Here is a 19,644-nt window from a genome sequence, read left to right as displayed (position 1 = left end):
TATCTCACAGCTCTTCAGAAGTGGTTGAGCTGCTTTAAATTCTGAAAAGGTATCCTACAAATAAGGCAGGGATCCCAATTCAGCTGATGTAAAGTGAAAACGTTAGCTGGTGGACTTCAGAATTTTTCATTCTGGGGAGAGAGATGGCTACCAGCTTTCACTGCATTTCCAGCTAAAATCTTTATTTTTAAATATATGGAAGGAGTTTTACAGTCTTTTCCCCTCTTCCTATTTTAACCCTTTCTGTTATGTAAAGGGTACAATGGGTTGTGTGTATATATACTTATAGATGAGAGAGATAATTCTAGATTGATTCTTGGCATTGATGCTGTAATGTCAGTGAAATAGCCCTGCCAGGCTGTTTATTCAGTCAAAAAGCACAATGTTCAATCAGAATGTTGCTTTCGGCAGTCAGTGCCCAAAGTCACAAATACTGTGATTTTTCAGATGAGTACAAAAAATGCTAATGTGTAGACAATGTAAAAGAACATACTACAAAGCCAGATTATACTAGCACTTTTGCTTGCACAAAGAACATTCCAAATATGTACTAGTAAGTTTCAGTTTTAGATGAAAACCCAAAGCTTTAATAAATACAAAATGATTATATGAGGAGAAAGAGAGGGAGAGATTTGAGCAATGAGCCTGTCATCACAGTAACACCATCCGTGCTGAAATTGTCTAATTTGTTACTGGTTTTAAAAGTGACTATTTTTGGTACTATTAAGAGGATGATTTCCAGAACTGAAATATCTTTGCAACTATAGAGAGAGTTGTAAGTTTAAAATGGAAACATTGATGTGAACTTACTGGAGCATTATGTGGTAGCAATGTGTATTTGGTGCTTCTCATTTGAAAGCTCTCAAACTGCTTGCCAAACTAAAATTCAAGCATCTGTAGAGTTCACAATAATAGGACAAAGATGGAATTTTGGCAGAAGACAGATGGACAAAACCACTGCCCAAGAAAATGAGATCTTCCCTTAATTTGTGCCGGGGCTGAGCCCTGGCATCTCTAGGCATGGCAATTCGTAGTTTGGCACCTATGGGCTTGATGCATCCCTTTATGAAAGTTAAAAGATTGCTTGAGCCCGTGCACCTCTTTCACTACAAGTAAGCACTGGGTAGAAGAGATGGACCCTCAGTTTCAACCAAAGGTTTGTATAGTTAAGCTGACAGACATATTCTGTACCCGCTTAAATTAATCATTAACAGGGACATATCAAATTGTCTCGAAAATGAAAATTTTTTGGAGTTATATTTTGGACCCAATGGTCTGAATTATTCTGGGACCATGCTTATCCTTTCAAAAGTACCATAATGTTGCTTGAGTGTAAAACTGAAGTACCACTGACTTGTAAAACAATGGTCTTAATTTATGACACATACCTTGGGAATATGAACACACGAAAGTACAATCATTGGAAGCATTTAAAGACTTATTTTGAAATGCTGTGAGCTAAAACAAATAGTTCATCAATTAAAGCCCTTCATCTCAAATGAAACAAACCATATTCGTTTTGAAAATTATGAATTTTACTATAAATTATAAGGGGGTTCATCTTCACTTTAGAGACAGTTAAGATGTTCTTTAATTTTCTTTCCTTTAGTTTTAAGAAAATCACTTTTATCTGCAGCACTTATCTGGCAATCACCGAAACTGTATTAATATACTGTTGGTGGCACTGTTCACTTTACAATATTTTATTAATGTTTTTAACACTGCTTAATGTTTTAAATGTGTTAAATATTTTTAATGTTTTAAAACTACTTAATAGCATCTGCTTTTTGAAGAACTTCTGCTGCTGCTGATGTTTTAATAAGTTATGATGGAAATTCATTTTATCCCTGTGGTAATCTTTTGTGTGACATCTCCACATTGTTATATGGGTGCCTATTTAAAGTATGACAAAAGCATGCTTTTCAGAGAAGTATTGTTCTTTGCACATATTATTTTAAAATGGCCTATAGAGACATAATATTATTTCTCTATTAATTTAGCTGTAGTAAGGTTCTAATGTGTTTGTTAGCATTCTGTTGTGTGCCCCATCTTAAAAAGCTACACAGAATACAGTTTCTCTGCATGATAGTTTGTCAGGCTGAATAAATCTACTCTGCATTTTACAGTGGTTTGATATTACAGTGTAATATGGGGCATAGCTCTGTGTAATCCTTCTTTATTTACGTACTTTAAGGATAACATTTTTGCAATTTAGGTATGTGAGGAAATATTTTCCAATAATGTTTTCTTTCCCATAACAGGATACAACAAGTATAGAAAAAATGTCAAACTGTTGTGAAGAAATGTAAGTACAATATAAAAAACTAGTAGAACTTAAAACTGTATGTGTGTGAAAGGAAACTGAGGGCACTCTTCTGGGTCAAGAGTTTTTGCATGCTACCATGCTTTAGTTTCTTTTCTCTAACAGTGGTTCACCATTTTTTATACTTGTTGTTTTTTAGCTACAGATTATTCTTCTTCCTGCCTACCTAAAGCAAGTAAAACCATATTTTGTCTTGAAAGCACAGATCAAAAGACACTTGCTACTGTGCTGTTGACATATATTTAATTGCTCCCGAGAATTTCCTCCGCTTCAGAAGTTGCCTTTGGTTGATTGACGACACAAATTCAGTTTCTGCTATCCAAAGTTAAATCTCAGCTGCATGTCATAATGAAAGAAAAGCTGTATTTGTGATGCTGGGACACAATTCATCAGAGTCCAGTAATGGATCCCCAGCCAACCTGTATTGTTCTAGCTGACTGAAGTGCACCATGGGAGTGCTGTCTTTCACTAATAATGCTGTCTTCTATAGATCGAGGCCCCGAAAGCCATGGCAGCAGACCTTCTCAGAAGTTTTTGGCACTCGCTGGAAGATCCTGTGGTTTATTCCTTTCAGGCAGAGGCAACCACTGCGAATTCCCTACCACTTTGCCAATCATGTCTAAGCAGATGGATGGTGGGCACAGATGGGTCCTCCGTGCTGGAAGTGTGTTACAGGTTTTATGATAATAGAACTATGACAGTCTTCAAGTCAATTAAATCCGCCCACCAATCTTAGCTATCATAAAGTGCCCCAGGCTTCATTTTAATAGTGATCTTGATTCTGTTATGGGATTAGTACTAGTTCTAGGTTTAAGTTTAAGGTGTATTTACTTTCAAATTAGTTTTCTGGAGGGATATTTTGAGTGTTTGAGGTTAATAACAACAACATAAATGATTGGGATACAATGTTACCCAATTTTGTTTTGATACTGTATTTTTTTGGGGGGGCGGGAGAACACTGAAGTTTACGTAGATTAATAGATTTCAAACAAAGTATCTCATTCTGCATTTAATTTTTTAGTATTTTTATCAGATTTATCTAGATCTTGTACAGGTCTTTTTCTGCTAATTATGTTTATAATTCTCTAATGCCTTCTTTTATTTATGATGCATGATATTAATCATGCAGTACTGCACTGGAAAAAGGTGGTATTTTAAAAGAAGCAGACTTTTTTGTAAACTTGTTCCAGAAGTGTTTTTTATATACAGGGAGATCTTGCATCTTATGAAATTCTCAGTTTTGTAAAAGTGTAGTCTTAATACAAGATCTTATCATTGTTCTTGTGTCAATAAAACCTATGAGAGCAAACACCCTAGGGCAAACTATGCACATATAAAGCATGTTTTTCCCTTTTCTCCCCAAGGATTTCCTTGTAACTTGCAATAATTCTACATATAATCAATATGGTACGAATATTAGAGTGCATACTTTTTAAAAATGCAGGTTCAAATCAGTCAATATGATGTATCATATCACAAAGTAGTGTGTAGTCACTAAAGTTATCTTTACATTTTGTTTTGGATAGTCACTAATAGAAGTAGAATTAGGATTACTTTTCAGGTGTTTATGGTATAATGGGCAATGTGTATGGAAATATTTTAAGTATTTTATTTATATGTAAATACTAATGTTATAGATAAACACTAGTTTCTATGTACAACAGGGTCATTGAGCTGCACTAACTTCCTGTTCTAACTATATTATGTGGACAGGAAATCGTTTTGCTCTTGTTCTGAGATATGAGGGTCGCTTCTTATTAGAAGTGATTAACAAGAAATGGTAACCTTAAGATTAGAGCTGGTAAAATAGTAAACTGATTCACAAATAGAAGTGTTGCCTTTGTTTTGCTATGATTTGAAGCATTATGTTATTTGTTATTCATGTGCGTTTCAGCAATTGTCAAGTATTTGTGAATCTTGAAAGTTTCATGAATTTTCACAAGGAGAAAATTCATAGTTTTGTTACTCACTATTCTGCCTAAAAAGTTTATCATCCAGTACAAGAGCAGAAACAATAGCATACATTGGAGGTGACTACCATACAACATGAATAACAAATAGTGAATAGTCAAAGCATATGAGACATAAACTGAAAATTATTTATCACGCTATTTGGGATTTTTAGCATTCTGGGTGAAAGTTCCTTTCGTACTCTCTTTTACTGTTAGTTTCTGTGTAGGACAGTTTTATGGCTGATATTTAAACCAAAGTTCAGAAAGTCCAAGAGATGACGAAAATGCTGATGTGGCTTTTGAAATGTACAAATGGGTACTGTATAAAGTAACTGCTGCATCCCCTTTAAAGAAAAAGAAGTCACCTACTGTATCCTCTGTGACACTGTGGGTGGAAATTAACAGTCGTTTTCATTCTGCTGTTATAAACATTTAAACATGTTTTGCAAAGCACGAGTGTATATAAATATAGGCTTTTTTGGGTTTTTTTACACTTTTCCTGCTAATGAATTAGCATAGTTTGTAGATTGTGTCATTTAAAGCAGTGTTTCTCAGCAACCAGTCCGTGGACCAGCACCAGTCCCTGAAAACTCTCTGACATAGTTTAGAAAGGCAACAAGCCAGTCCCTGGTATCAAAACATTGAGGAACACTGATTTAAAGCACTGAAGCCTTTGATTAAAGGAGAAGATCAAGGAGTTTAAATGTTTTTGATTCACTTATTGTAGGAAGTATATTTTTTCCTTCTGTCTTTCTTATACCTTTCTTTCAAATGACTTGACTTCGGGAAAAGCATATTTGCAATACATAAATTCTTGAAGTATTGGACCCTTAATTGTAAACAGTGCATTTAAATGTTGTAAACTCTACCTCTTCCTTGAAAGGATGGGAGCATGAAAACTTGTCAGCTTTACAGGGACAAAAAATAGCAATTAGTCTAAATCTAATATTCTGTAAATATATTGCAATATCTTAAAATAAGATGAAATAACTAGTTTGTGACTTTATCCTAAAATGACACAGATCTTGGGTTAAACATAAACAGTCTGAATATATATACCGCATACTGTACATATGTAGACGTGTATACATATATGCATATTTGCAGTTTACAAGCTGTCCAATTTGGTTGATTAGTGGTTGTTTACCTACCATGTACTTATTTAGGATTCTGGCCTGTTGTCTAGTGATGAAGCTGACATGCAATCAAGCCTTAGGGAGACTTTCATCTCTTGTTCCCAAAGTGCCCTCTTTTGGCCAAGTCATGCAATGACATTAGTTCTGTCCTGCCGTTATGGTTCATAGATTGCTGAGGCCTCATACTCAGACAATGATGATTTGGAGCAGTAAATGTTGGGGAGAATGGAAAAAATACATCCAAAGTACATGGTTTTCAGTCATCTATATTATTGTGACTCTAGCATATACTCCAAATACAAAACAACTGTTCTTGTCTTGCCTTGGATAAAAAAGAAACATGTCAGACCTTTTGCAAATCCTCAGAATAGGTGTGTGATTTATATCACTAAACTCTTTTGTCAAGTGAGCCAAAATACAGATTGCATAACCCAATCCTGATTTTTCTTTCGAGCAGTGTGTTGTACATTAAAGTTTAAAAATAAAACATCAGAGTTACTGTAGCTGAAATACCAAATACTCATTCTCATGTTACGTGATGCACTCTTAAATTTTGTGTGTTTGACTGTTGTGTGAGAGTGGTAATAGTGCAGAGCTTCTCAAACTTTTTCACAGTGATGGACATTCCTGTAGACCTCTCCCTTTTCAGCCTCTGACTCCCATCCCACACCTGGCCCACAGCAAATGTAATGTTCAGTTATACAGAATGATAATATTAAGACAATAATTACTGATCTGCTTCCTTTTCTACCCCCATTTTGCATTTGTGCTGTTTATTTCTATAAAATCTTAACATTTTGGAGACCCCAGTTTTAGACATCTGTAAGGGGCTTGATTTTCAGAAAGTGCTGAGTATCCATCTTTGGAAAATCAGACCTCTTTAATATGTCTGAAGTTAGGCACCCAAAATCACTTGTCACTTTTGAAAAATGTAGGGCAAGAAGATTATCATATTCACTGGAGAGATTAGAACAGCACTGATACTAACTGCTCTTTATTTTCCTGCATTTGTTCCCTTTTTGTTTTGAGACTCTGATCAGGTTTTAATATTAATCGACTCTATTACCCTTTTTGTAGGGCTTGTCTACACAGGGAAATTAATTCAGATTAAAATAGGGTTTTATTAATCTTATACAGAGCAGTTATGTCTGATTCACTCCCTGAATGAATTATTCTATAATGAGTATCCACATAGGAGGTTAATCAGGAATAGCTACTCCAGAATAACTCCCCATATAGACAAGCTCTGAAGTTCATAAACCTTGTGAATATGAACAGTACTAAGAGATTGCCTTCAAATAACTAATAAGTATACATATTATTGACTGCTGTAGATATATTAGCTATGAGGCAATAATAGCTATATTTACTGCAGCATACAAATGGAAATCCAAGTTCTGAGAGTGCTCTGGAAACATTTTGCTTTCTTTTCAACAACAGAAAGTTGTGATGTAGTAGAAATATTGTACCAGAAGGGTTGGTTGTAGTCTGGACAGTAAGGCATTTGGGATATTAACCTCTTTTGCCGTGAACTAGGGGGTTCAAATTACACTTAAAACATCTCAACTACCAGTGTGGGCATTTTGAAAATAAATGGAAGAAAGATTCCTGGTTAAATTTTGGCCAACAGCATATCTTCAGCTCTGGGCATTTAAATGAGTGAGCCACATCGCAATAATTTCTCTTTAAGTGTCACTAAAACAATTCTGGCTAGCAGTGAAGTTGAGAAATATTGTCTCTTTTCACTCATGGATATGACCAATTACTAATCAGTTGAATTTACATTAAAGAAACAGGCAGCTGATAGACATGAATAAGGATAGCTACAAAGAATGTAATACAATGGGCACCACTGTGGATGGATGAACAGACTTCGCAATAGGAAAACTCCTGTGCATCTTGGATTTTATAAGTGGACAAATGGAGGAGAAATTCATTTCCAAAGGGAGAAAGTGGGGATGGCTCCAAAAGAGTTGTTCTGTTTCAGCTTTACTAAACTGTGAATAAGATGTAAACAGAAGGAACTATACAATTTAAATAATACACATTGACACAGAACTCTTTAAAAACACTTGCTGTGTTGCCCAGTTTTATTCAGTAAAATGCAGATAATATTTTTCTCCAGTAATGAGCAAATAGTTGTTGCATTTTGTATTCTAGCAAATCTCTGGGTACCTACATAAGGAGCCTTGATCATGAAGATGGGATCTGAGCATCACTGCTAAAGAGAATTAGCTGTACTAAGTCAGTGAAACACTAATTACTTAAATGGTTTCACTAATTAAAAGCATTGGTTCACAGAAAAAAATTATAGTTGTTTTATAAGTTTTGTTTACATTAATCTGCCAACCTTTCTGGCATCAGTATATCATTTGTAGCAGACTTTGCTGTCATGTAAAAGATACATCATATCATTTAAAATGGCTGTGATTTCTATATCCTTCCTTTTCCCCAAACTTGATTTTTCTGCCAACTACAAATAATAAGAAACCACTGTAGCTTTTTTTAAGCAACCAACTGTATTACAAGGCAAAGCTAATTAAGTGTTTATAATTAGTCCTAGGTTCACTTTTACAACCGGGTATAACATCCCTCTACTGAAAAGACTAAATGCTCTGTTCCAAATATGGTGAAGTCTTGACTACATGGGAAATAATAGTCACTTCTTCCACATATATGTGGCATAAGGGCTATATCTTGTATCCCAGAACCTCAAACACTCAAGAAATCCCTCTAGAAAACTAATTTGAAACTAAATACGCCTTAAACTTGAGAATGATGTGTGTCAGATCTACAAACCGTCAATGGACTGTCTCCTCAGCTCAGCCAACCATCTCTGATTTTGGATTTTCCTTTTTCTTCTATGCCCAAATCACTGTCAATCACAACAGGCAGCTGTTGTGCTCCTTAGCACCTTCAATAGGCTTATTGCTCCACAATGCTTCTCTTATTCACACCACTGAATTCTGATAGGCGTCAACTCACTGTTCCCATGTGCATCAGGTTAGTAGTCAAGAGCCATGATGATTTGAGCTGAGCACAGAAACCTGCTTCACCACCTTGCCCTTAATCTTCCTGAGTCTTTCCTTTTGCTGCACTCAGATTCCATATGTGCCAAGCTGGCAGCAACAAAGTATAGGCAGGCCCGTGGGGTCTAATGCTTCTCAAAAGACAATTTAGAGGCCTTCTGAAACAGATCCTGATGCCTTAGTTCACTCCTGATTTTGGACAGCTTTGAATTGCTGAGTAAGTTCCCCTAATTCAATTGTCTGTCAGCATTGACACATGTAAACATTTTATTTTGGAAGGAGGCAGCTGTGTCTAAACACGACTCCTATATAACACTTGACTTTTCAGAAGTGCTGAGCACCCTCAGCTCCAGTTGAAGCCACTGGAAGCTGCAGGTGTTTAACTTCTCTGAAAATCAAGTCAACATTGCCTTGTAGTCCTGCTCTGCATCATTGTCCTTTCTAGTCACTTTTTTCATTTAAACAGCATATTTCAGCAATGTAGTTAAGTGTGCAGTAAGAAGGATGAGTGGCGTGAAAACAAAAACCTTTGCCCAGAGTGCTTAAATTTGCTAGGTTAAGGACCCTCCTTGTGACGGACTAACTCATGATCCGATAATATGGGATCATAGAGTTGGAAGAGACCTCAGGTGGTCATCTAGTCCAACCCCCTGCTCAAAGCAGGACTAACCAGGACTAACCTTAGCTAAATAATCCCAGCCAGGGCTTTGCAAGCCACAGCTTAAAAACCTCCAAAGATGGAGATTCCATCACCTCCCTAGATAACCCATTCCAGTGCTTCACCACCCTCCTAGTGAAAAACTTTTTCCTAATGTCCAACTTAGACCTCCCTCACTGCAGCTTGAGACCGTTGTCCTTGATCTGGCCTTCGAGTGCTCACCTGATTATAACATAGTTTGGTCCCATCACACAAACTGTTATAATATAATTCTACAACACAGGAATTTTGCTGGTATAGACAGGACCAGCTCAGTCATTCTGCTCCCAAGCACCCAGAGGCTGACAACACCTTGGTTACAGTCTCCCTAATCATATAAATACCACCACTGACTAGCTCTGGCAGCAGGCACATTAGGCTCTCTTTGGTAACAGGAAAAATCACTGTGATGTGACAACGTGAGAAGGTACAGGATGTATTTTTATTTTTGGAGCTCAATCTCTCCAGTTACATTGCTGTTTTTCTGTTGTAATGCAGCTGTAAATACATATTAATGTGTCTTCTAGGGTTGGCAGCAAGGAGTTTAATTACTTAAAATCCTGAGCTATGTAATCCGCTGTTGGTTCTGTATAAGCAAACGTCCAGAAAAGCTGTCATATTCTTTTGTTGATGCTGAGCTAGTGCTGCTCTTTCATGATGTAATAAAACACAGCAAGGACTCAATATATATCTTAAGCATTGCTTTTGATGTACATATAATATTCAAATTATGTTTAACCTGTGGCTGCCTGAAGTCAATATTTCCTGATAAAGCTACTATATGCAGTGTCCTGGTACTACTACAGAAGCATTTAGTAACTGGAGATCCTGACTTGTGGCACCGAAGAATTAACTTTTATGGTTTGGTCCACTTGGGAGACTTGTTTTCTCACATACATGTGCTTTGTAAAATGAGTTTTAATCTCAGGCAGATCAGTTTCTATTTTAACAGAATTCAATATCTAGACTTTATTAGCAGAATTGGTTTTAAATGTTCGTTATGGATGGTTTTGTAATGATGTCAGATAGTAAAATATGTGTTTGCCATTTAATTTAATTATTCCAACACAATTCAGTTAATTCACAGGGTAATGCAACAAATGGGTTTTGAGAGCAAATTAGGTGGCACTGATCTCAATCACTTAAATTCTTCCTTATGCACAATGTAACAGATTTCTCTCATCCATGTAACATTGACACACTTTATTCTATCATTAAAAAAATGTATCCATCTGACCTCATTTTAGCAAGCATTAAAGTTTTGGAGAGGATTGGGATTGAAGCAGAAGAGGAACTGGCTGCTAAAGGGCTATAATTTTGTAAAGCATGCAAAATCTTTAAAAATGTAATAGAAAAAAAATCCAGCTATATGGAAAAATTTACAATCTATGTAGCTTTAGCCAATGATACAGTATACTATCCCCCTGGCTACTATTTCTTTCCTCTTCAACAATAAAACACAGATCTGATCTCTTTAGAAATATATCTAAAAGTGATGGAAAGCCATACATAATGTTAAATCAGACAGTTCATGAACTAATAAAGAATATTTACTTCAGTTACCAGGGATTAACAAGTGTATGTTCAGAAATGCACCAGCAAACAATTAAAGCAAAACATATTTAAACTTGTTCAGAATCAAACCACTAAGAGTAATTAATTTCACTATTGAATATAGATGCAATATTAAGATTTGAAATTATTTATAAAAACATTTTGTAACTGAAATATGCAACATTGAAACTACTTGTGTCTTCATAGATTGAATTAATCAAATTATCAAAGTAATCTAACTGTCTGAAAATATACAAATTACAAGAGACAATTTCAGTACTGTTTAAAGATATTTGCAAACCAAATGAAATGCAATAGATTCCTGATCCGTATATTGTGTATATCAAAAGAGCATCGTCATTGTAACCAATATCCTAAATCAGGCACCTTAAGTTTAATTTTTTTGTGTGTAGTTCACATCGAAGATAATTAAGAGTGCAGAATATATACTGGGAGTTATCCACTGCCTTTATAAAAGGAAAAAAGAATTTCTCTTACATTAGGGTTAACTATGATCTGTACTGATCAAAATGGCAAGATCTCAAAACCTTTTGGGGGTCGGGGATGCTGCTGTTTGTTTTATTTTTTTTTTAAATTATTTTTGTAGAGAGTGATGTTGGACAAATTTAAGAGAGCTGCCTTCAAAGTGTAAATCTGGCATTTTGTTATGCCTTTATCCCATACTGGATATTTTCAAAAGCATGCTCCTCCAAGAAACTAGTACAATGTAGCTGAGTATTTTAGACAATAAGAACCCGATTCAGCAAGTTCTTAAGCATGTGACTAACTTGAAACACAGGAGCAGTCTGCTGAACTAGGATCTAAGGTTCTAAATCTGCTCTGTTGGTCTCATTAACTTCAGTAGAGTTCCATCTGCATACCTCTAAGCATAATTTGGACCTAAAGCAGAATATACGCTTCTCAAGTTATACAGGAAATGTGAGGCAAACTTCATGATATGTGCACGTTTGTAGAAAAATCAATGTTTTTATGAATATATGTCAACTGACTTTCCCAGGTCTGCAGTACTGGAGATTATATAGATACTCTGTTTTCTTAATGGTTTTCAACCTAAGGGCCATAATAAAACATATTCTGTAGCAAACCATATTAAAATTTTCTAATTTAGGTTTTCTGAATTTTGTAATTCACTTAACTTGAATATGTTGTTGTTTTTATTGTTTTGTTCTTTATTTTACCTTGACTGTTTCCAAATGATGCTTTAATACTGTTTACATTAGGCATGTTGAGAATGACCAGTCCTGAAGTTTAGCATAGGAAGTGCATAAATGATTAATGGATGATGTATGAGGTGAATGGGTGAAGGATACCAAAACAAGGACACTTGCTCTGGTATTCTTTTTATTAAAATCAAAATGTGAAATATGTATCTACCTTATAAACAATGTTTAATATTTATTTTGGTGACTGTTTCATTCGTGCAATATTTCTATTTTTGTTTTCAGAATGATTTAAGTTAAATGGTGGATATTTTTACTTCTATTGACATGTATTATGTATTGTATTTTTAGAAATCTTATTTTTAAATAAAAATAAAAAATTCTCAGTTTTTTCCCTCCTTTGGTCATCATTTAAAAATTAATTTACAGTTTAAATTGCTGCATTATTTATTTATTTGCTGTAAATACCTTGTTATATTTTCTCAGTCCGTTTCTGATTTGCATCATATTTATTTGCTTTGATAATTCTGCATGTAAACATGTTTCTATGTTGGTATGATCCAAAAATGAACAGGAGCAGAGAAAGTATTGTGTATTCTAGAGTCTAATGGCCTCCATTATGGCTAAATTTGCTTTTGTTTATTCTGCAGTACATCTAACCTCATTCCCTTTCCCATAACCATCTGTCCTGGAGTCGGAAGGTCTTGGAAAGGAGTACCACTCACAGAATATTGTTTTTTTTTTCCTTTTGTACTCCTTAAATGGGCCTTATTCTGCAACCACACCCTGGGTAGAATTTTCAGGTACAGAGTAGTTGCATATTTTATTCTATTATAAAATAGATATTGACTGTGGAAGCAGGGTAAGGCAAAAAGTCCAAATACTAGACTTGCCACGTCTAAGGAACTGTCAGCCTGTACAATCCAGCATCGTTCATGAAGACAACTCTCTCTGTTTTTACAAAAGGACACTTCTTCATTAGTGTGCCTTTCAGTTGATGGGAATGGCAACAGTGAGTTCTGCCTTACAGGTGGGAGGTGAGATATGGTGGTAGTTATGCAATAATATGGGGAGGAGAGAGAAAGAAGGAAAGCTGCTAAGTAAAATGTGGGTGGGAAGAATTGAATCCTGAAACAAACTAGATTTAGCAGTAGGCACAGCAATAGTGGAGATGGGAGTGGTGAAATTGCTCATTCAAACTCCTAGGATGGTTCCATCACAAGAATAGTGAGCAAAAGAAAAAGGGTGATTTGTCTTGCATTCAAGGAAATTATTTAAATGACTGAGTTGTGGTACTTCATGAGCAATGGCTTGCTAACTACTTAATTGATGATGTTTCATGACACAAGATAGCTTGTTCTATTTCAAACCAAAACCTGATTCTTGTTTTAATAATAATAAAATCACTTTTATACTGATTCTTCCACAAAAGCATAAAACCATCCTGTAAAATTCTATATTGTATTATAGTCCAGAGAAAATAATTCCTACTTATTGCCAGTAATTTCAATTTTTCTCGTCTGGAGTTTTACTGGAGCCTGGAGTCTTTCCCCATTTAATAATTTCAAATCTGGCAGATCTCTACTACTTTATTTATTTTAGTATTTTGTAAATTAGAAACAACAGAATCATGTTTGTGTCTCCTTTCTGATGTGTGGAAACAGACCTTTTGCCACTTTCCTATATAAAAAAAAAATTTAAAAAAATTGATGTGTGCTGCAATATTTGGACTGCTTAAAGCTGTTTGAAAGATTTCTAGATATGTTTAGTCCTTATAAGAATGGAATGAAACAAAGTGTTCAATAATACTTTGAAGCTGTAAATTCAGTTTGAAAGGCTGCCAGGTAGTGCAGATGAACAAATGCATGCAAACTCTGCTGTAGGCTGACCAATTTACCCATACGAGCAGCAATTATATTAGCGTACAACGGCAATTGGAGGGAAAATTGGACCCTGTGGACATCCAGCTGAGTAAACAGGCTTGAGGAAGGATGAAGGTTGTGTTAGTTTGAATAAAATATAGTTAAGCTAATTAAAAAAGCAGATCATAACTTGTCAGTCACAGCACATTCTTTGTATGTCCTCTAGTTTCACAATATTTTTCTCATCAAACTTCTCTTCTCAAAAACATTCTTTTCCAAAGGATTAGTTTGAGATCAGACACACACTGAAATAGACTTCGTATACAGTCAACCAAAACTTTGTGTTTCAGAACTGTACATAAATTGAAACGGACGGGTGTTGTTGAAAAATGATTATTTCAAGCCCCAGTAATATAATTTATCCCCAAATACAGCATTCATCAAGATCTCATGATGATTAGGATATGCTACAGATTCCATTTTTAATAACCTGAAGCTATAACATTTGCCTGTGTCCTTGGCCCAAATACCCACCTGCATAGTGTCTTGGGATTCCAATGGCCTTTTCCTTGCTTCCAAGTGGTGCAAGTATATGGTTTGTAATCTATATAAATGTAAAGTATGGTTATTCCTTCTTGATCATCGTAACAGGTATTGAATGGAAGAATGGTCCAGTAGTCCAGGTGATGGTGTGGGTCTTGAGAGACCTGGGTTCAATTCCCTCCTCTGCCACAGAATTCTCATATGACTTGGGGCAAGTTCACAGGCTTAGATTCACAAATTTATTGAGGCCCCCAACTCAATTGATTTCAGAGGGAATTAAGTGTATCCGTGTATCTGGGCCTTAGTTTCTGAGTTTCAATTCCCCATTTGTAAAAAGGGATAATAGCATATCCCTCCTTCACAGGGGTGTTATGAGGAAAAGATGGTGAGGTGCTCAGATACTACAGTAACGAGGGCCAGAAGAGAACTGTAGGTGTAATTTAGTTCAACAGATTACTACAGAGATTTTAATTGATATTAGGATGAGGTTTGAGTTCAGGAGATTTGTCTGTGCTGTGAGCTGGCAGTCTTTGACATCTGCTACCAATAACAGTATTGTGATAATTACCAAAACCATAGGGAGAAATCATTACTGTGATATCGGAGAAAGGGATATCTGTGTAACAGAGTTCTTAGAAGTTTAGAGTGAATGAAGCTGCATAATTAAAATGTTAGTGACTGTTCCATACAGACCTTGAGCTGGAGTAGATTGTCATCGCTCCACTGGCATCAATATCATGTTAGGAAGTTTCTTGCAAAGAAAAGGGGGAAAACAGTGGAGAGTTATAAGGAGTAAGTTTTCTTTATACTTGACCACTCTTTTGACTTCATGTTTCCAGTGAAATAGGTCACAAAATGTTTGCCAGTGTCTGCTTTCTACTGTTGCTTTCTAACAGAGCTGTTGGCCATTTTGGAGGGGAGTGGTGTTAGACCACATCTGAATGTTACCTCCCCCTTCTCATATTTTAAATGTTCTAATATGTGTGGAGGAGGGGTGTTGGTGTTGTGTTCCTTTTAACAGTAAACCATAGAAACTATGGGATATGTCTCATTTTGCTTAAGTGCATAATGTCTGGAAGCAGTATCATTTATATGTGCACTGCGGGGAGACAAGGCTTAGGGCCACATCTAATGATTCACAGAACAAAGGGATACATAGATAATTTTTCAATGCATTTTCATATCAATATAATTTGTTCATATGTTTAGTTATGGCTCATTATTGACTTTCTGATCACTTATATGCTGTATTTAATGTATTCTCACATATACTATTTTTTGTTTGCCACATTTAAACCAGTATCAGAGAGAGTTTACAGGTAGAGTATACACACCTTAATTCCTGGCTGGATGACAACATTTTGTAGTCTCATCCCAGGGAAGCAAAAAGGCTTAATTCTTCATTGATTGAAGAGTCTTACAATAGAAGAAGAATGCATTCTCCATTCCTTTGACTGGCAGCTACATTTAAGGTTGCATGCTTGTTATGGCTGTGATTTCCGTGACAAAACTGACTTTTAGAGATTTGTCATAAGTCATGGTCTTTTTTCACCCTGGGCTGCCTATTACCAAGAAAAACTCCTTCATGAAGAGTTATACATTTTTCTCTCTTTTGTGTTTTACTGTCTTGATATGTTATTAGGCCACTAATAGCAGCTATTTAACGTTATTTAACGTGTTTCTTGCTGATGGGAACTTGCCTTACTGATTATGGCTAGTTGGATTGTCAGTGGGGATTGCTAATACCTATGTTATTTACTGAGGGAGAGATTTTCCAAAGAGCTCAGTGTTGGCCTTAATTGTGCTCCCATTGAAGTAATTGTTCGGAAAACAGTGAACACTTTTGAAAATCCTACCCTTGAATCTTTATTTTTTTTAAACAATTTTAAATGATTTGGAACCACCAAATGGTGCACATAGCTAGCCTGTGGGAACATGTGTTGTATCCTTGTTTCCCTTGTCTTTCCTTTTCCCCCTCCTTCAACTTACTGGTATATCTATTTGCCTCTGGTTAATCAGGACTGAGACCTCATTGTGTTAGGAGCTGTGTAAACACACAGTCCCTGCCACAAAGAGCTTCCCATCTAATTTAGGACAAGCTCTAACTAGGCATTGTAACAAATAAATGAAGGTACTTGGGGAGGGAGCACAACGTGGTTCTACAAATTAGCTAGGAGCACAAGTAACAGGCTTTGAGGTTTTCTTTTTTTATAAGCTTTTGTTTTAACTATAAACAGGAAACATTAGTGACGTCCGCAATTCCTACTGCCGTGTACCTTATAATTATTGGCAAAAATTTATTATGAATCAACATGGAATCAACTGATCACTTGGGTAAATCAGATCACTTATTTTGGCACCAAAATATAGACTTCGTAGTCTAGCTTTAGGCACCTGGTTTTGAAAGTCTTGGGCAATATAATCTGTCATCTCTATAGAAGCCTAAAAATCCCCAATTCTCTTCCTGAGGGAACTAAATACTCTCTGGAACATAGTTCTGATGTACAGGTTCTGAATAGCCTGTCAGGAGATTGGAGAAGCTGCATCCATCCTGGAATCGGGTATCTTTGTTATCCTCTTGAGAAATGATAATGAAGATGGAGGCATTAGGTGGGATGAGTAGCTGCACTTTTTTAATGTGAAAACATTGGCACCTCTTGCCCTCCAGACTCTCATCACTGATATTTGTCTCTCTTCTACTCTCCTTTAAACTCCTTTTAGGATTTACAGATGTCTTACTAATTGCACAGTTAAGTTTATTCATTACTTAATTGTGTCTTACTCTGTTGTTAAAGACTTTCTGAAGCTTAGAAGATCTCTGGCAATGAATTTCTATATATAATAATTTGGAATTCAGTAATTTTTGCTTTTTAATTTAGTTAATAAATGTTGTGTGTATATTTTCCCCACATAATAAAATATATATTGAGAAATTATAGGAGGGATTTTAAAAAACACAAGAAATGTATTTGTTTAGTATATATAGTATTTATTGATGGCTGTATTGATTGCAAAGGAAAGAAAGAAAAAAGTGATTGGAGGGAAAGATAAACGTTGCTTTGATGAGAAAAAATGCAGGGCTTTTATTTAAAACAGGCACATTGTGCTCCTCAAAACATAGAAACAATGGGAGCCTTATACACCACACTCCACTGGCCTGAGTAAAAGGAGTGCAAGGGGGAATGTCTTTGTGCAAGAGAAAATAAAGAACAATTGATAAGCATCGTGAGCAGAAAGATTTGCTCTTAAGTCTGACCTGGCTGACAGGTATTCACATTCCACTGAAGGAAAGGCAACCTGTTGGAAAGGAGGACTGCAGGGAAGCTAAGGTTTGCATTCATGTGTAGTAACCTATGACATTATGGAGGACTAAGCATATCACTTGAAAGTGCTAACCAAGTGTGTCCCCAGCCAATAGGAGCAGGTGGAGAGGGGATGAGAGAATGTGTGAGAAGAGAGGCTGGCTTTTGGTAACAAATATACAGTTTCATTTTTGCCTATGTATGCACAAAACACATTCAAGCAGGGTCTGAAGCATGCTGCTTCCCATGCAAGCTTTATAACATTGATTTCTCAAAGACTGAGGAAACTGCTTACTGGATTGCATATGCATTTGCTGGTGAGAGGCAGCCTCTGCAGAATATTCTGGATGCATTGCTTTTCTAACACCAATGTCCGTTTTCCTTCTGCTGGCTGATGCATGAAGAAGTCCTTTAGCTGATTCCACAGGAAGCTCTGAATGCTTGCATTCTCAAGGGAACAGTGTAGTTAAGAGCGAGAGGAAACTGAAAACTGAAGCAATACATGATGCAGACAATCAGTGACCGATGGTAATTGCAAAATTCTCCAGTCCCTCCAATATCATTTGTCTTTACCTACAGATGGTTCCCTGAAGCTCAGGTCATTTGGTCTGAGTTGATAGGCCAAAGGAATGCAACATGTCTGCATAAGGTTCAAGACCGTATCTATAATCAAGCAAAAGATTAATTGACTCAGTAAAGATTCTTTAAGACCTTGCCTCCCCCCCTCCTTTGCTCTGGGCAATATTTTCTATCATTTCTGTTTACTCCATTACAGCAGATGGATAGAATGTTAACTTTTAAGTCCAAAAAGGACCATTAGATCATCTGGGCTGACTGTCTGTATAACTTAAATCATAGAATTTTACCCATTTATCCCTTCGTTGAGCCCAATCACTTGAGTTTGATTGAAGCATATCTTTCAGCAAGACACCCAGTCTTGATTTACAGACATCAAGAGATGGAAAATTCACCACTTCCCTGGGAAGCTTATTCCAGTGGCTAATCAAACTCGCTATTTATATTTTGTACCTTATTCTAATTTGAATTTGTCTGACTTTAACTTGCAGCTATTGCTGCTTGTTATGCTTTTGCCTGCTAAATTAAAGAGCTCTGTAGTACCTGGTATTTTCTCCACGTGAAGGAACTTCTATACTGTAATCAAGTCTTTTTGATAAACTGAACAGATTGAATTTGTGTTTTACTGTAAGGCATTTTCTCCAGCCCTTAAATAATTTTTGTGGCTCTTTTCTGCACTTCTCCAATTTTTCATATTGGACACGAGAACTGAACACAGTATTATACTATCTGATTCACCATTACCATATACAGAGGTAAATAACAGTGCTTGTATTTACTACTCCCCTGCTTATACATCTAAGAATAACATTACTCTCTTTGTTACAGTATCATACTGGGAGCTCATGTTGAGTTGCTTGTCCATTATGACCCCTAAATCCTTTTCAGTGACTACTGTCCAGGATACAGCCTTCTGTTATGTAGGTATGACCTACATTCTTTGCTCCTACAATGTATGACCTTGCATTTCTCTGTATTAAAGCACATTTTATTCAAATAGGTCCAACCCACTAAGTGAATAATAATAATCATCGTTATTAATTAATTAATAATCATTAAGCAAAGGAAGTATTATGTGTAGTTATCAAATTGATTGTTTCTGGTCACCATATTCTTCAAGATTTTAGAACTAGAAGATCTTTCACAACTAGTTTTTGTTCATGGATTGGAAGAGGAAAAACATGCTTTCCTGTTTTTTCATCTCCCAATTGTTTTCTTAACTTTGAATTAACTACTTTTAACTACTTACTTAACTGTTAATTAACATTGAAGAGAACTAGTTGAATAAACTGAAATGAAGAAAACACTCTATCTTGCACCTGCGGAAGAGGCTACTGCTATCAAAAGCTGGGTTAGCACTTCAGCAAATTCGAGTTCCAGTTGTTTAGCCAGTGACTTCCACCAGTTTGACTTCTTTAAAACTTCACCGCAAATATGTACTGCTTAATATTTTTTTATTTAATTTGTTATTTTAATAGGTTAGGAAAAT

At 35.9% G+C, this 19,644-nt stretch overlaps 1 protein-coding gene across 2 annotated transcripts in view; it reads left to right on the top strand.

Moving 5' to 3' along the window:
- ZDHHC21 (zinc finger DHHC-type palmitoyltransferase 21) overlaps positions 1-19,028 on the top strand; it is a 61,413-nt gene extending 42,385 nt beyond the window's left edge. The window contains exons 7-9 of one of the 2 annotated variants that reach the window (XM_067553109.1): positions 2,262-2,305; positions 2,814-2,987; positions 18,984-19,028. In XM_067553109.1, coding sequence (XP_067409210.1) covers positions 2,262-2,305; positions 2,814-2,946 — 177 coding nt within the window. In that variant the 3' untranslated portion in view covers positions 2,947-2,987; positions 18,984-19,028. Of the gene's footprint in view, positions 1-2,261; positions 2,306-2,813; positions 12,262-18,983 lie in introns of those variants that run through there. The other variant, XM_067553108.1, reaches the window with a different exon arrangement.
- Positions 19,029-19,644: the final 616 nt, after the last annotated feature.

The sequence above is a fragment of the Emydura macquarii genome, unplaced genomic scaffold (assembly GCF_026122565.2).
Source record: "Emydura macquarii macquarii isolate MOO-44397 ecotype Brisbane River unplaced genomic scaffold, CSIRO-AGI_Emac_v2 contig_1451, whole genome shotgun sequence".
NCBI lineage: Eukaryota > Metazoa > Chordata > Testudines > Chelidae > Emydura > Emydura macquarii.
The sequence above is the reverse complement of the archived record's forward strand: the minus strand, read 5'-3'. Positions and strand labels throughout refer to the sequence as shown.